Here is an 18,541-nt window from a genome sequence, read left to right on the forward strand (position 1 = left end):
GCATCAGCGGGCAGGGAGGAGAAGCTACCGTCTCCCTGCCTAGCACCGCTAGGTCCTGCTTTGACCATGGGAACTTTACAACCTGAGAAAAAGACAATGAATCTGATAATGACCTTATTCAAGAAGATTTTTTTTAGGTGGGAAATCTATTATTCCAGGGTCTTTTTTGTCCCTTTGGTCTCATTATTGACACAGACTGAGATGGTGAGAGCTAGAAGGCTTGGCTAATCTGAGTATGTAGAACCAGGACAGGAAACAGTCTCAAAGGGGCGTGTTCTTTCACAGAGGAGACCTGAGGCCAAGAGCGGAGATGGGATGGGTCAAGATGACACATATGTCCCCAGGCAGAGGGAACAGTGTATCTGTCGCATCTATCAGCTCGGCAGAAGGCCATGTAGACAGCCCTACCCTCACTTCTTGTGTTTCCATGACCTCCTTGCCAGACTGGGCGGAAGTAGACAGCCCTCAATGGGAGGATTTGTTCCAAAGAGACAACATTGACCTCCCCAGGCAATGTCTGGATGCTGCTTGAGTGACTGAAAACAGATTTTTTAAAAAAAATATGGGACTTGCAACTAGTACAAGCAACAAATGAGGTTGAGTCCCAGGGGAGCAAGACTGAGTCAGCCCCCTTCAGGACACATCCACCCAAGAACCTGGCTGGTGTTCTGCACAAAGGCACATGTGGCTTCTGGCTGTGGCCTGCTGGGTGCTGTGTGAGGCTGCGCTGTCGACTGACTGACTGATTGAACTAACTCCCTTGTTGGAAGTCTATACCCAGCTGCTTCCAATGAGCTGCAGGCCGCTTCCCCCTCAGTGCGAGAATGACCAGTCCAAACATGACGACAGAGGATGTTCTTAAGGCTGCGTTCTTAAGGCCCGTGCTTAAAGCCCCACTGAAACACCATGGGGACTAGTAATTCTCCAGCAGTAAGACACCACTGGTGGTGGCCTTGGACTGTCCCACTATGCCAGACTATAAAGCAGAGGATAGGTGACATGACTCAAGAACTGAGTGGCTGACAGCACATGGGAACATATGCTGCCAGGTAAACAAAGCTTTGAGATAAATACAGGAGGATGATTCTACTTCCTGTACCTGTCCCCTTACTCCTCTCCTTTAGCTGAGTCCCTCCTTCTGTCTTGCCTAAACCCCCACCCATTAGCTCCTCCTACCCCTGCCCCCCCCAACCTATAGCCCGTTTGTTATTGGTCCTTTGTTTTAGACAAGATCTCATGTGTCCCAGGCTAGTCTTGAACTTCCCACACTCCCAAAGAATGACTTCAAATCCTCCTGAGTCTACTTCCCGAGTCCTGAGGATACAGGCATGACCCGACGCACTTGGTACGTGTGTCGCTGGGGGTGGAGCTCAGGGCTCCTCACATGCTGGATAAGCACCCCACCAAACAACCTAGCTACACCCCCAAACCTTTGCAGCAGCACTTCCTTGCTGCCTTTCCCAGCCCCCAGGGTAAGCTGTACAGCTGGCTCTCCAAGTTCTGTGCTGAATGAAGATCTTCCCTTGGCTACCCTGCTGCACAGAGTCTGAGCCTCGCCATATCAGCAATGCCAGTGCCAGTTTCCTGCTTCAACAACGAGGTATGACTGGTTCACTCTCTGGTTACCGTGTTCTACAATGAATGAGGCTACGCTCTGCCGTCTTTTAGACTACAACTCTTCTTTCCTCTTGTTTTATCAGTAGCCGCTAATCTCCGCCCCCCCCCCCCCCCCCCCCGTGAGAACTCTCATCCCTAGCACCTGCCAGGCCCAGTCAGTATTTGCGTCTGTTTATCTGAGACTTGGTCACATTTATGACTCCTGGTGTGGTTTCAGGCACCAGCTGTTCTTTTCCTGGTTTGTCTTGATTTTTACATCAGCCTTCCATCTCTCCTCTGAAGATGAGGGAGTCTGTCTCATCTCTAGGTTTTTCCAGGTATGGTGAACTACAGTCAGGTAGCGAGCCTGGTGAGAGAGAGACACAATAATCCGACCAGGGCCCCAGTTCTGTGTAGGAACTGACTGAATTCCTGTGAGCAACTGGCCTCGGTGCACCTACTTTGAGATTGGGGTTTCACACGGCTGAAAAATAGAAGCCCTTGCTCCATACTAAAGCAGCCCCTTGGGAAGTCTGTTTTCCTACAGCTAGCCTTCTCCCTTCCCGTAGCTCTGCAGAGAATCGCTCATTACTTCTCAGGGGTTAGTGTCTCCTCCAGGAACTCTTCGATCTTGTTGACATCAGTCTTCACATCCCCGTTGAAGGTCAGGAAGGGCGGGTGCGTGCCGGGAGCGAGGTTGTGTAGATCGGCTGGCTTCCTGTGGAGAGAGTGAGACTTCGGTGATGGCGTGAACCCGGGGCCCCTCTGTTCTGAGATGCCTATGACTAATCAACCTGCCCGTAGCATAGCCAGATTTGTGGTACCAGGTGTAAGACGGTAGAAGCCGGATAGAGCTCTGCGGGCCTGTGACGTGGCAGGAAGCTCATCCAGGGGGAGGAAATGGCCGAGGAACCTCACGAGATGAAGCTGGGAAGAGTCATGGTGGCTATCTAAGTTAGCTCTCAGCTTTAACTGTGCGGGGCTGTGCTCCCAAGCTCTGTCTCACTAGTGAGTCCAACAAGACACACAGTTCCAGGTTTGACAAGTAAACACACCGGGGCTGACTCAAGAGATGCTCTGGGGTGAAGGACACCTCCTGCTTATCAGAGACCCTGATTGGTGTCCTAGCACTCGTGTCAGGAGGTACACAACTGCCAGTGACTGTAAATCCAGCTTCAGGAGATCCCATACCCACTTATGGCCTCTACAGAAAAAACAATTAATTCAGTGGATTCCAATTTTACCCTAATAAATATCTTTGAATACCAAAAAATAAAAATAAAAATAAAAAAACAAAAATAAAAATGTGTTGGGGACTTGTTCGACTTCAATACTCCCATTCTGACTAACATAAATTTTAATATGTGGCAACCACCATCTGACACTGGTCAGTCTCCTCCTCGACTTCACAGAATACTTTTCTTTGCCTCTAAATAGGGGGATCCATGAAAAAAGGAACTATTAGTTGAAAGACAAGACTATTAAATGGAGTCAACATGTTCAAAGGGCTTTATTGCTCAGTTTCACCATTGGGCCCTAGTGAAAACTTATGGGGTTAGGTCCAACAGATTGGGAAACACTGGGTAGACTGTGGCCAAGGCCTCTACATCAAGAATTATGACCTGGGCATGATGGCCCATCTACCCCCTGCTATCTCAGCACTTGGGAGGCTGGGGCAGGAGGATTGCTACAAGTGTGAGGCCAGCTTGGGCTACAGAATGGAACATTGACTCAAAAATCAATCAATCAAGTAAACAAAGAGTTTCTCACACCCACATTCTGTTCCCAACACCCACATAGCAGCTCACAGTTCACAGCTGCCTATAATTCCCGTTCCTGGGAAACTGATGCTCTCTTGTGGCATCTTCAGGTACTGCACACACATGGTGAACAGATACAAATGCAGGCAAAACACCTATACACATAAAATAAAATTTTAAATTAAGAAAGGAATTATTTTAGCTGTGAAATTAGAGATCAAAAGTTCATCTGATATTGATAAAAAAAAACTACAACCCAATTATAAAAGTTTGTACTTTCCCTTGAACATGGGGACCAATAGGCAGCCATCCTACTGGTAACCAGTTAATAATCCACCATAGTTCACCTTTTATTGTTTTTTATCTTAATTTGAGCACAAATTGTTCTTAATACATGACTCTTATGGTTTTAATTTTACTAGAAATTAGTTGTTTTGTGAAGTTTTTTTTTTTTAAATTATGTTCAATAGATAGAAATTGAAAATCCCCTGAGTCAGAAATGGAATCCTTTTAAACAAACCCTTGAGGGCATTTAGGGGTCACATCAAATTATAAGTGAGCCAATTCCAAGGAAGCACAGCTTTGTTTTCTAACAGGACTTGAGTAAACACATGCAGCACGTATTTAGGAAATCAGATTCCTTTTATCACAGGTTTTCCCGGGACCAGTAAGATCTTGCAGATGAACAGTACTTAGCCAACCAGTCCAACAGAAGACAGAACGCAGGCCCATCACTCCCGCTAGACAGGTGTGCTGAGGCAGGAAGATCTCAAGTTAAAGGGCAACCTGGGCTCCAGAGCAAAGTCAAGTTCAGTCTGGGAAACTTAGCAAGACACTATATGAAAACAGAAAGTACAAAGAGAGAGAGCTCAGGGTACAGCAGAGCACTAGCCTCTTGTGTGTGAAGCCCTGGGCTCAGCCTCCACCCCATACAAAACGTAAAGGAAAAGGAAGGTCTCTTGGTATGTTACTCATGTTCATACTTAAATCTAGGGTAACTAAGTGTCTGTGAGCCTCCCACCTTTGCAGCGCCCACCAGGGATAGGCAGATGCTAAGGTCCCCACGAGCTAGACAGGCAGGCGTAGATGTTGGACAAGGATGAAGGAATGTGGTGAAAACATCCAACGGATGAACAAGTAACCAGCTGAACTTTCTGGACTCAGCCCTCAGCAGTGCCTGGTGTGGTCCCCATTTGTGCTGGACAGTATGCTGACTGCCACTGAGGAGGTGGCAATCGCCTGGTGACAGCATCACATGGCTCTGATAATGTCAAGGATGTGGTGCGCTTCTACTATGTCCCTTCTGCCAGGTCGTCAAAGGTGAGAGCAAGGATTGAAGAGGGACCGGAAGGGGGCGGGGATGCAGAAAGTGGAGAGCAGGAGGGGGGAGGGGGGCAGCACTGAAGAAAGAAAGGGGGGCTGAGGGCAGCAGTCTCAGGGCAGCCATGGAGTTCCCATTGCCCTGGATGTCCTCCGAGTTTGCAACGTTCCTTGTGGACGTTGGAGCAGAAAATATGAGATGGAGAAACCGAAAAGTCAACCAGAGAGGCCGAGGCTTCTGCAACGAGGCAAATTCCTGGCCTAATCACTTAGGGAGGGGACCAGAAGAATTTCAATGACATGCTGCTCCCATGTCACTCCCAACAGGCCACTCTCCAGTCTTGTTGGAACTCCTGACAATTGAGACTGCAAGTGTTTTTAAAATCTAATTTACTTAGTGCCTTTGTTGACTCTGTGTGTCTCTCCCCTCGCATAAAGAGAGGACATTCTTTGTCGGCTCCTCCTGTTTTGGAACTGACACTGGCTTGGCAAGGAAGGAAGTGCTCCCTGGTTTTATTTTAGAGCAGTTACTGTGGCTTAAAGACACAGCGTCACGTTGCTCTGTGGATAAGGTGGTGAAGTTTTGCTTCTGGGGTCCTGGGGCTACTTTGACTGCTGGATTCTGACACCTTGGGACCTTGCCACTTCTGGCTTCTTAAACTCAGCTGGGCATTGCCAAGAGAGTGCTAGCCAGTGGCACCCACTCCTCTCTGTATGGACCCCACCCCTTAACACTTGGAACTAAAATTACAGAATTCCATATTTCCAGATCTGATTTGTAAATTATTTCATGGGCCTCCTTTTTCCTTTAGCTCCCTGGATTGACAGCTACATGGGGGGGGGGGGGAGGGCAGGAGCATTGCTAAGGAGGGAGGGCTGATGGGTTCCAAGTTCATGCAGCAGAGCCAAGTATATTCCTCAACATAAACATGGCCCACCTCCCTGCACTCTCAACAGCAGGCCCATAGCTTAAAAAGGCATTACTTTATAATCATCACTGGGCAGAGGAAGAAACTGAGGCCCAGAGAAGCTCAAGGCTATTCAGTCGATCTGAAGTCATGACAGAATAAGAGATGAGTTTTCTTAGGAGTTAGTGTTCATGTGTGTGTGCATGGTGCTGTAAATGAAGGCGCTGCTACTCAGAGGAGGAGGGGCCTGCCTCAGCAGGACTGGCTCTGATATCGTGGGAGAGAAACAGAAGGATCCAGAAGATGCCTGAGGGACTCTCTTCCCCTGCCTGAGCTCCAGCTGGGAACTCCAGCATGCTCCCACAGGCGAGAAAGAAGACCCTGATCTCTTCGGAATAAGCTCCTCGCCCAGGTTCTGGAATGCTGCTCTTTTCCGTCATTGCGGACACCAGCTGCAAGGCAGACACGTGTTCCCTTATTGCACTAAAACCAACAACAGGCACCAGGGTCTTAGCAGCAGCCCCTCATATTTCCTGCTGGGGATGCTGGGTACTTGGGGCAAGTCACCTCAGTGGGTCTGTCGCAGCTTTCCTTGTATGATATAGAGTCGTGGAAATTTCCTTTATGGATCACATGCTGCAGCATTTTGCAAGAGAAAACCATCAGCAGTTACAAAGCACTGGGGCTGAAGATGCTATAAAACTGAATTAAGTGCTATTAAAGTAATGATTATGTGTAGGGAAGCCCAGATAAGCAGTCCTTCCAGTCAGGGTAGTGACGCGTGGCCCTGAGGGAGCCTCCCTTGTGGCCCGGGTCGGACCCTGAGAACAGCTCTGGGCAATGAGACGGAATCCATGTGAGGCTGCTGCCTGGGGCCACAGGATGGCACTGGTCTTCTCCCACCCATCAGACTCTTGCTTGTGCTGGATGGAACCCTCGAGAACACAGGGCCCCTCACCTTTTCAGATCCACAGTGGTGACGTTGAACACGACTCCTTTCAGCCAGAGTATCATGAAGAGACGCTGAGAGAAAGGACAGTTGCCAATGCTTTCCCCATCGATTCCGGCCTGGAGAGGAGAAGGGCGGAAGTGTGAGTCCTGGGGCACAGACAGGCAGACAAGCAAACAGACAGACAGACAGACAGACAGACAGACAGACAAAAGCATGGATGGTAACGAACGCATGCTGGCCTTATAGCCACATCCCAGCTAACTTCAGAGACCCGTTACCCATCTCCCCCATCTCCGTCTCCCTAACATTTGTGCCGAAATTGTACCTTGTGCGGTCCTCATAAAATGCTGAACTGGAGTTTCCAACATGAGATGGTCTATAACCTTCTGAACCCACAGAACCTCCCCGGCACCCCAGGGTCTGACACCAGCAGCACTGGAGTACCAACTTCTCCACATCCGTAGGGTCAGCTGACCGTTGATCCCCACTGGCCAGAAGACAGCCCTTTCTGAGGAACACTCTAGTTAGGGAAGCTCTCCTTTGGCTGTGCTCAGCCAAAATATGTCCAAAATATGTTTTTTTTCCACTTCTACCCCTTTGATCCTTGTGATAGGGACAGAAAGGATGTATAGTGGCACTTTTATATTCTGTATCATAATGGCACCCTTATATATAATCCATATTGTAGAAAGGAGCCTGCATGTGCACGTTATGATAGCTTAGCATACACGGTGTTAATGATTTGTTTGCCCAGCCCAGAAGCCCTTGATGGAATACAAGATTGCTACCAGTGGAAGCCAACCTGGCTCAGTGTTTCAAGAAGTGCCTGTGCCCAAAAATCCACAAAATAAAGGAAGAGTGTTAGGGGTGAGGAAAGAGGCCCAGGCATCAAGTCTCACAAATGTGGCTGGCCGCCGAACCAGAGCGCCATGACTGAATTTCAGAATGATTGGCCTCCTTTGTCCCAGCCCTTTCACCCTTTTCATCCGCTGGCTGCATATAAGCCAGAAGGGTGACGTTTAGGATGTTAACAAATTGCCTTTTCAGACTAGCAGCTTTCCAAACAAAGCACAACTTAAAGATTCAGTTCTGAGCTCTGTAGCTGACAAACAGTATGGCTCTGGGGCTCTTGGTCACACCTGCTCCGTAAGGATGTCATAAGAACAGAACCTTGGGCTATGACTCCACCTCCTGCAGCCCAGATAATCATCAAAGTCAGCACTTTAATCAGTATGACACTTAGTTCTGGCTATTAAATAGACTTCTGCACCAATATACCACTTATTGGCAAAGTAGAGGGATCCAGAGGGTCCTAGAAACCTACAAGTAGAACATTATGATAGGCAGATTTGGGCCCAGGGGTCCCGCTCAAACTAAGGCACCAGCCAAGGACAATACAAGCTGTAAACTTTAAACCCCTACCTAGATCTAGCCAATGGTCAGAACATTCTCCACAGTAGAGTGGAGAGTGGGGTCTGACTTTCTCACATACTCTGGTGCCTCATATTTGACCATTTTCCCTGGACGGGGAGACCTGGTGTCACTCAGAGGAAGGACAGCAGGTTACCAAGAAGAGACTTGATACCCTATGAGCATATACAGGGGGAGGAAATCCCCCTCAGGAACTGTCATAGGGGAGGGGAATAGGGGGAAAATGGGAGGGAGGGAAGAATGGGAGGAGACAAGGGATGGGATAACCATTGAGATGTAACAAGAACAAATTAATAAAATAATATATATCTTGGAAAAAATTGGTTAAAACATCCTTTTAATCAACTGATGCTCGGTGATGGGTTGGGTGCTGGGGGAAACTGTGTGTGTGTGTGTGTGTGTGTGTGTGTGTGTGTGTGTGTGTGTGTGTGTGTGTATGTACGCACCTAGTGCCTGTGGATGTCAGAAGTGGGCATCAGGTCCATGGAGCATGAGTTGCAGATGGTTGTGAGCTGCCAGGTGTGGATTGGGAACTACATTCGGTCCTCTGGAAAAGCAGCAAATGCCCTGATCTCCAGCGTCTCTCTAGAGCCCAATGAAATTTTTATTTTTATTTTTTTTATTTCTTAATTTACAGGAGTTGTATTTATTTTTATTTTATTTATGCATACATGTGTATGCCCAGGTAGATGTGCCTGTGTGAGTGTTTGTGCCTATATGTGCTCGGGTGTCTGTGGAGGTCAGAAGAGGCCACTAGATCCACTGGAGCTGGAGTTACAGGTAGCTGTAAGCTGTTGGACTTGGGTGTTGGAATCTGAACTTGGGTCTTCTGGAAAAGCAATATGGATTCTTAACCACTGAGCCACTTCTCTAGCCCCCAGGGAGAACTTTCAAAATGAATTAACTAACTTGTTTATTTTACATCCTAACCACAGTTTTCCCTTCCTCCTCTCCTCCCAGTCCCTCCCCTCTCCATGCCCCTGCCTCCGTACCACCCCCCCCCCAAACACACTCCTCCTCCATTTCCTTCAGAAACGTGGGAGAACATGAGGCCTTCAGCAGGATGTGCTACGGTTCGCCAGGACCATCAACAATAATAACACCACCACTGAGTGCTAGCATTTCCCTCACGCCCCCCTCTCCAAGTCCTCCTCAATACAGCAACTATCTGAGAGGCAAGTTACCTCTCTCTACCCCGAGTGATCTGCTGAACAATAAGCTATATAGACAATTTATTCTGTGCCAGATAAAGAATAAAAACAGAAGAGACCAGAAAACCAGGCAAAGTGCCCACCATAGTAGTCCCAGCAGGATTGAGCCCAGTAGTCTGGCTCCAGATTTGGTGCTCTGAACGCCTTTCCCAGAGCCTACCCTTAGGGTCAGCCAGGCTATGTCCTCCCAGGGTCACAGGGCCTGGGCAGTGAGATGAGGACCTTAAGGTAGGCGCAGACATCCCCATCCAGTCCATTGGGTCAGTCAGTGCCGAGTGCAGGGAGTGTTTGCTGTCTTTCGTAGGTCCTTGTGGTTTCAACACGTGTTGTTAATGTCTTCAGTCAGGACCAAAGCTTAATAAACAAAAGCTGCTGCTGTGGTTTGGGTGTGGAATGGCCCCCACAGGCTCATGTGCTCGAATGCCTGGCCCCCAGCTGGCAGTGCTGTTGGGAAGATTGTAGAGCCTTTAGGAGAGGGAGCTTTGCAGGAGGAAGTGGGTCACTGGAGGGCACACTTCACCTTTTACAGACCAGCCCCGCTGCCTGTCTGCTTCCTGAGTTCTGTCTCCCAAGATGTGAGAAGCTGGGGAGTCCCAGTCTTTCCACCTGCCTCCCAACCATGATGGACTGTGATCCCTCAAACTGTGAGCCAAATAAATCCTTCCTTCTTTTAGCTGGTTTTGTCATGTGTTTTATCATGGCAACAAAAAAAGTAATTAATATAGCTGCCAAGAGCCCATTAAAAAAATGGGAAGGATTCTGCTGTTTTGCTCTCACAAACCCTGGCAGCCCTTTGTCCACTTTCTCTTTTCTCACCGGCACAATGATCTTAGTAAGCTGTTTAGGAAATGGGTTAAATGGGGCGATCTTATGGCAATGACTCAAAGCATCACCAAGGAAGGACCAGATGGGATTCTGCACCTTTAAGTGTGAGGTTTTTTATCCAAAGAGGTTCTCCTGTGAAGGCACACATGTGGTATGCCAGGCTGAATATTGTTGCTCCTAAATCGTCTCTACCTAGAACCGAAGAATGGGCCTTACTGGGAAATAGACTGCAGGCTCAACCAAGTTTAACATCAAATCCTCTTCCTCCTCTTCCTTCTTGTCTTCCTCTTTATTTCCCTCTTCCTATTCTTCTTTACCCTCTTCCTCTTCCTCCTCTTCTTCTTCCTCTTTACATTCAAATTGGGAACAGACATATTTATCCTCTGTGGGTTTGTCACGTGACTAAATGGTGATATGCAGTAAGCACGTGGGATTCACTTTACAGCTAGAGTTGCTGCCATTGCAAACGCTTAGAAGAGATCCTTAGATGTCTTGGTTTATGGAATTCTAGGCCGTATTCAAGCCTCTGTGTGATGTCACAAAAGCTCAGCAATGCTGGACTGGCCAGGGGATAAAAGTTCCGTCATGATCCCACTCTCACATTTTCCATGGAGGCAGGAGGGGGAAAGGCTCATGCCACGTTGGCTCATGGTACGTTTACAAGCAGGTACATACACGCCTGTTCTCTCTGAAGCCATCATGTTGCTGTCCAGAGAAACATGCTGCATCTAAACACTTTTTAAAGGAATCCAGAAACCAAACACGGGGAAGAGACTGGAGCCCAGGAAGATAGATGGTGAAGTTGAAGGGTCAAGTGGGGACAGTGAAGCTCAGCAGAAGTCTTTGTGTTTTCTCAACATCCGGGAACTTCTGTCACAGATATGTCACGGTCCTCCAAACTGTTCACTAGACTTTTACCTCGCAGTTCTCTGATCAAGGTCTTCCACTTCAGAAAGACACCAAAACACGGGAAACAAAAGAGTGATAAAAATCTATATCTCCAAGCAGATAGAACTCCTTTCCATGTAGGCTTAATTTGAAGAAGTCTCCTCTCTTGAGCTTCCTGTGGCCATCTGGGTCCAAACAGAGAAAGCTTGCTTTCCTCTTAATTAGCCATGGTCATAATGTCTCACTCTTCTTTCTTGTCATACATTTTGTTTTGTTATTGCAAAATGCCATTGAAATTAGTTCTGAATTTGGTCATTAAGCCATTCATTCCCCTTATACCCATGAATGGAATCTCCAATTCCTAGAATTTGCATATCAAACAAAGTCATCTTGCCATGGAACTGTTTCTTCTGCTTAGTTTGGCCCTTGAGCTCCAGGGATAGCTGAGATCCTTTAGTTCTTGTCGTCTTCCTGTCTGCTCTGTTTGGTTGTTGAGTTTGGATATTGGATTTGAACAGTCTGCACAGACTTTGGAGAAATCACAGAAGCTGTCATCCTCCCCCTTAGCTGAGCTTATCCAAGTGCTTCTCAGACCCAAATTCACAAACATAACATATTAAAAGCTTATGGCATGAGATCTAATGAGACTCATGAGATTTACTAAGGTCCCCTACATCTCAGACGTTCAGAAAAAAAATCTGTGCAAAATAATTACTTAAGACTGTGTCAACAAAGTATGCTCACAGCACTTGAAATTTCCACTCTAATACTCATTTTTAAAAATGCAATGCCTGGGCTCCTCTCTTGGATATGCAGTTCGCCTGGCCCTACCCATCACCAATGCTTGCTCACAATTTTCCAGGCTTACTAGGGATTGAAAACTTCCACTCACTGGGAGATGTTCAAAACACACAAGGATATCGTTGAAAGCAAATAGACAAAGAAATAAAACCCACGTGAGGAGGCAGGATCAGAAGCCTTGGGTCTAGAGCATGGGTGACAGGTTGGACCAGGCACCACAGTACTCAGTCATTGCTTCTCACTACTCTTCCTGCTTCCTGCTTCCTGCTTCCTGAAGTGGCTACTCTTCGCATCCTGCTCTCTCTTATCTTCCACTCCCCTTCTCTGCTGTTGTCCTTCACTTTCTGTTTAGCCACTTTTCTATTGCTATGATAAAGCACCATGGCCAAGGCCACTGAAAGAAGAAGTGCTCATTTAGGCTGATCTTGACCATGAAGAGCATGTTATCCACCACCCGCAGTTTATACTTAGCTGGGAGTGCCCTTGAGTTGGCACTGAGAATGGGCACAGGGAAGAGATATATTGGTTAAGAGTAAGAAAGAGAGCTAGAGGTCCATGGTGATATGAAGAGGAAACCCATGAGTAGTACAAAAGGGTATGAAAGGTGACAGTCAATTCTCTGTGGCTTCGCTTGTGTCTGTGGTAGGGTCCTCACACTGGAGGAAGAAAGAGCACTGGTGCGTTCTCTGATTCTCATGGGATCACTTGCTTATAGCTCTTGGCACGCATACACTGGGTGATGCGGTTTGGGTCCTGTGTTCATAGTCACTTCTTCCTGACGTCATCCTCACCTTCCGCTTTTCATGCATGACTTCTCTTATTCTTCAAGGTTCATATCAAGTACGTGGATACCCACAGATCTCGAGGCCTCATGGTTTCTTCCACGTTCCCACTCCAGTCCTGTCCTGTCATCGGCCCAATGTGCTCATCTTCCCCTCCTGTCTGCACTGTGTTCCAGTTCCTCAAGAAAAGGGCATGTCTCGTCCATCAGTGTACTCCCAGGCTTTGTTACCAAACTGGCCCTGGGTGTAAATACACACCAGGCTACTGGGATCTATCCGGATTGTGGGCCCAGTTTGATGCATGTGGTTGAAGGCTCTTAGTATTCTGGACAGTCAATAGCACCAACAACAGGACTTTGTGGGAACCCTTCATATTAAAGGAAGCTGAATTTTAACTCCTTACGGAAGGAAATGTCACTGACTACCCAGGCCTATGGCCACAATGACCATAAGAGAGCTGTGCCTAGCAGTAGAAATTGGGGTCTGCTCACAATTCTCTGCTACCCTCCAGGAAGACCACCAAGCAGCCATATTTCCACAGAGATGTAACCATAAAATTACCACCAGAAAATCAAGTGCTCGGCATTGCATACGGCCCACACTGGCTTGAGTTTCTCCAGATCTTTTGCAAATGCGCTCTCTGCTCCCATAAGGACTCAAAAACAGTGTGGTCCTCCACAGCCTGAGGAGGGATGGGCTGTGTGAGTCACACAACATGGGTGCTGGGAACCTGAGTCAGGTCCTCTGCGAAAGCAGCAAATGCTCCCAGATGGTCCTCCAGATGGTGAGCCATCTCCCCAACCCATCTTTCTGATTTTCAGACTAAGCCAACTGAACCAAAGAGTTTACAAGACTCTTCTAAGGCCACAGTTGCCTGGAAGGGTAGGTTTTTGCAGCTGACTTGAGATGCTGAAATCCCAGTCAGAATCAACGCATGGACTGAAGATAGGGCCGAAGAAGATGTGTGTCGTGGCCAGAGGAGGCTTATCTCCCACAGGTCCATGTGTTGGAAGCTTGGCCATCGGTGTGGGCATGACAGGAGGCAGTGGGACTTGGGTAGACCATAGGGCACAGCACTTCCCTAGCATATAAGGTCACTGCCCCTGGAAAGAATTAATCCTGCTCTTACAGAGCGAGAAGGTTGTTACATAAGGTCTTGTGCCTCTTGTGCTCTGAGTTCCCAACATGGACTCCCGGCACTGTGACACCTACCATCTGCCCCGAGCAAGTCGCCAGTGCTGGGTCGGTTTCGACACCATCTCAGCACTGTTCCTTCTGACTTAGAGAACTGTGATCCCCAAACACCTTTTGTTCACAAAGTACATAGCCTCTTGGTTTCTATTTCTTATTATCATATCTTGTTATGATAATAAAAAAAGACTGATTTAGAAAATGAACCCCCTCCCCCCCCAAAAAAACTGAAACCTGTTGAAAGTCATACTTAAAGGCTTCCGTGAATCTTTGTTTATCTGCTGTTTTACTCTCCTGGCATAACAAGATGCTGAGGATATTGGAAGAACGTGAAGTTTTCAGGTAAAGTAAAGGCAAGAAGGCAGGATGTCACTACAGCTTCTGAGTCTCAGGAGGAGGAGGAGGACGGGAGAGAAGCCAAGTCACCCCTCCCACTTCCGCTTCCAGGCAACTGTCTTTGAGGTGACTGAGAGAAATGACGGATGCATCACGGGGACAATACTGGCAGAGAGAAAGTACTCAGCACATTGGTGGTCTCCATAGACTCCCACCCTCGTAACACATGCCTCTTTCATCCCCTCAGTCCCCAACCAGCGTAGTAAATGCCCCTTGTCTAGAGAAGGTAATTCTCTGCCACCATACAATAGAGAAATGTCCCTACTGGGCCAGTGTCCCCACCGCATGAGCCCTGCTAGCTGCTTCAGTCTGAGATCCCAAAGACCTTATGCAGAGAACCGGGGTTGCCGAGGTGCGCATGGTTGCATACGCTTGGAATCCCAGCTAACTAGAAAGCTAAGTTCAACCTAAACCAAACAGTGAGAGTCTCAAAAGAAAACCTCTTTTAAAAGCACTGGAAGGGTAAGGACTGAGGAGATGGCTCAGTGGATAAACTGCTTGACACACAAACATATGGGCGAGAGACCAGGTCGCCAGGAGCCCACATAGAAGCCTGGCAGCTAAGGTGGCTGCCTGTAATCCCAGCATAGCCTGGGGATCTCTGGGACAAGTGGGCTAGCTAGACTAGCCGGAGTGCATGAGCTCCCGACTCAGTGAGAGACCCTGACTCAATAAATGAAATGGAAGATACCCAACACACACACACACACACACACACACACACACACACACACACACACACACACGCATGCACACACAGACATCAGGCCTCTACATGCATGAATGCACTCACGTGCACGCACACAGGAACTCATTGTACAAACACATACCATAGAAAGTGGGGAAAGCTGAGGGTTAGAGTTCATAGGCACAGCTTTTCCCCAGGATGTGAGGCCCCAGACTCAGTCCCCGGTACAACAAAAAACCGAAACCAGCCCTTGCCATGAGGTCTTGTTTGAAGTGATCATATCTACTGCTTTTAAAAGGGGGCTTTTATAAAATAATCTCTAGGCTCCAGACACTGAGGCTGAGCCAGGAATTAACTCAAGGAGACTCAGTTTCATTTCACTATTTTACCTTGAAAAAAAATTCACTCGAAACTTGCACCTGACTGTGTTCCATGACCAAGCTCAGGCTGAGCAGTAATTGACAAGGAGCTGGCCTTTTGTTGGTGTCCAGGCCAAAGAGGAAAGAAGAGTCCTTTTCTAAAAGGGGAAGACTAAAGCAGGAAATGTCTTAGTCAGTGTACTCCCATGAAAAAATAAACTTACACCAAGAATTATGCAGCACACACAATCACCCAGGAACACACAGCCTAAAAGGAAGGAAGTCAGAGTAGGGAATTTTTCTAAGACCGACTGGCAGTGTTAAAAGCTCCCAGAAGTTATGAGAGACACACCTTTCTTCTGCTCTCTGACTGACACTGGCTGGTCCTGCTTGCCCTGTAAAATAAATGTGCCTCAGTCTGGCCTTGCACTTCCTTGCCTCTGAAACCAGGGATGTGAGAGTAATACCTCACTCTCTGGGGCCTTGCTCTCTTGTGCCTCCCTCTCCAATGCCCTCTACATGGTTTGTTTGCTATAGATATTGTCCGTGAAAAGATCAGAAGGGAGCATGGCTTGCGAATGGTCCTAATAAGCTCTTTGCCTGAAGTCTCAGAATAAAAGCTGCAAGTAGCCATCGTAATGATTCAAAATGGGCTGGGGAAATAGCACTGTTGTTGAAATGCTTGCCTGGTGAACAAGAGGACGTGAGCTCGAGTCTCAGAATCCACGTGTAAAGGGACCTGGTGTAATGGAATGCCCTTGGAATTCCAGCTGGGGAGTCTTGACACAGATGGCTAGCTGGAGCTCACTGGCTTAGCCTACTTAGCAAGTTCTAGGCCAGTGAGAGTGACTATTTTTAATTTTTTTAAAATAAAAATCAAAACTAACCAACCAGCCAACCAACCAACAAACAAACAAACAAAAAAGCAAAACAAAACTAAAACCAAAAAACACAACAACTAAGGTGAAAGATGCCTGAAGGACAGCAGAGATGGTCCGCTGACCTCCTCATGCACATTAAGGCATGTGTGTGCATGTGCATGCACACACACACTGACATAAAACAGCACCCAGGGGTTGACTGGAAAATAAGGAAGGCATAGGACATGTTCCTTCATCTCCTGGGTCCTTTTTTTGAAGTCTTAACAATTTGGTATGCTACCTCCAGCATATTTCCATCTCACAATTTCTATAAAACCTTATTTTGGTTCGGGCACCTGTTCCTGTTTGCTTTCTTATTGCTGTGATAAACAGTGACCAAAACTGCCTTTGGGCAAGGGAGAGGGTTTACTTGCCTTACAGGTTACAGGCCATCAAGGGAAGCCGATGCAGGGAGCTGGAGGCAGGACCTGAAGCAGAGCTCACAGAGGAATGCCGCTCCTGGCTCTCTTCCCTTATCTCCCTATACCATTGCTGCCTACGGACGGTACCACCCACAGTGGACTCAATGAAGAAAATACTTCATGCCCCACAAGCATGCCTTTGAGATTCTCTTTGCCTGGGTATGTGTAGGTAGGTGTCGAGTTGACAAAAAACAACTATGACAGCCTCCTGGCAGACACATTCTGAGAGCGAGTCCCTCCCACGAGCCACCTGGGTTGTTAGAGGTTGTGAAAACCCATTCGCAGCCCAGTTCAAAAGTTTCCTTAACTATTGATGATCATCAACACAGACCACATATGTTTCCATCTTGTTGGAAAGGACCGAGTGTTGTAATCATACATGCTGGTGAAAACTGTATTGCAGCCATCGGCTCCCTGGCTCTTCAAGCCCTCTGAGCTCTTTGTAAGGCAGGCCAACGCCAAGTCCCTTTACTTGAAAGAAACAGCTAAGGAAGGAAGTCCGCTATTGTTGGCCTATGTTTAGAACGGATGATGTGGAGATAACTTTTGAGATCTCAGAGCCTCCAGATCCTATGTTATGATCAGCCCTTTCCAAATATATCTCGATAAAAGAACAGGAAAAAAAAAACAAACTTCCAACTTGTGGCTCATCTCCCAACCATTTGAAGAGGCTTCCAGAAGTAATGATCCAGGGAGTGACCCAGGGCACCAACTGAGATCAGTAGGAAAGAAAGTGAGTGTGATTCGGTGATTACAAGTTCTATTTATAACACTGACCTCCCATGGAGTCCATGCAGACATTTCTGCACTGATGGCTCTGCTGAACAGCGAAAGGGAAAATGAGACCAAACCCCAACAAAAGGCATAGGTTCTCCTTACATCTTTCTAATTAGTCCTGACCGTGTCTTTACTGGGATTCCTTTCTGCTACGTCATAAGACGGATCCTGTTTGATTCTTCTCTTCTCCATTGGCAACATGCTTCAGGAACAGGCATATCCTTTCTAGCTGTCCAAAAAGTGCCCAGCACGCAAAGATCACAGCATCAGAGAGAGATCAAGGAGCCAGCAAGAAACCAGGTCATGGGATCAGATTTAAGAGCATATATCATCAACCAGGGCCTTTCCTCCATCATACTTGCAGTAAGATCATCTCTTTGCCCTTACACCTGAGAAGTGTTTCTTTTTAAAGATGGTTTGAATTGACGTCAATATTTCCTCCCTAATGTGTTATTAGTTAATAATGGCAATAGCTGCCCATGGTACCCCAAGTTTTCTGAGAAGACAGTGTGATTGCCAGTATCCTAAAAGAGTGAGCTACAATTACCAAACTTACAACCCCCATAATTAGTCTCCCTATCAATGGAGTGCAGTTGTAGCTACAACACAATGCCTTACAGCTTGGCAGTTTCCTTAGGAAACACACACACACACACACACACACACACACACACACACACACGCACATACACACGCACATACGCACGCACAGATACCACCACTACCACCACACCCCTCAGCTGAGTCCCATTGACAGCTTTCTCTTTCTCACCTGGACCTTCCAGTATAGGCCCTTTTTGAGGGAATTCTAGGCTGTCTCCAGCCTTGCTACTCAAGGTATCTCCACAGGCTAACAATGCCAGCTCCTGGAAACTTCTTAGAAAGCCAAATTCTCAAGCCGACCTTAGCATCTCTACCAAGGTCTCCAGGTGCCTCTCAGTGTACAGGAGGCAAAGACTTCAATACAATATGATCACAATGTGCCGGGCCGGCCAGTGATACCAAGCTTTGCTCTTTTTATTTCAAAAGTAAATCCTTACACATCTAGATTTCATATACCTCCTGTTTAGGGGAAAATAAATCTCCACTCTTGTATGTAGTAATCTGGCCCCAGTAGGGTCTCAAAATGTCAGCGAATCTCAGCCAAATTTCCATACCTCCTCGGTGGGGGAAGGGAGTCTGTGGGCAAAAGACGATGATGCCAGTGGCTGAAAGCAAACACTGAAGTTGCAACTAGAGATCTGATTAAATAATTCATTGAAATTCCAGGACTTGGCCTATCTGTTAGGAGTCAGCCATTCTAAGAGTCACAGA

The 18,541-nt window shown here is 47.3% G+C and overlaps 1 protein-coding gene across 3 annotated transcripts in view; it reads right to left on the reverse strand.

The window, feature by feature from the left end:
* Positions 1 to 18,541, reverse strand: part of CLIC5 (chloride intracellular channel 5) — a 177,606-nt gene that overhangs the window by 39,627 nt on the left and 119,438 nt on the right. For all 3 annotated transcript variants that reach the window (XM_084754137.1, XM_084754135.1, XM_084754136.1), the window contains exons 2-3: positions 6,543 to 6,652; positions 2,189 to 2,314 (exon numbers count right to left, since the gene is read on the reverse strand). In XM_084754137.1, coding sequence (XP_084610263.1) covers positions 2,189 to 2,314; positions 6,543 to 6,598 — 182 coding nt within the window. In that variant the 5' untranslated portion in view covers positions 6,599 to 6,652. The remainder of the gene's footprint in view (positions 1 to 2,188; positions 2,315 to 6,542; positions 6,653 to 18,541) is intronic.

This window comes from Acomys minous (assembly GCF_964271855.1).
Source record: "Acomys minous genome assembly, chromosome: 13".
In the NCBI taxonomy this organism is placed as follows: domain Eukaryota; kingdom Metazoa; phylum Chordata; class Mammalia; order Rodentia; family Muridae; genus Acomys; species Acomys minous.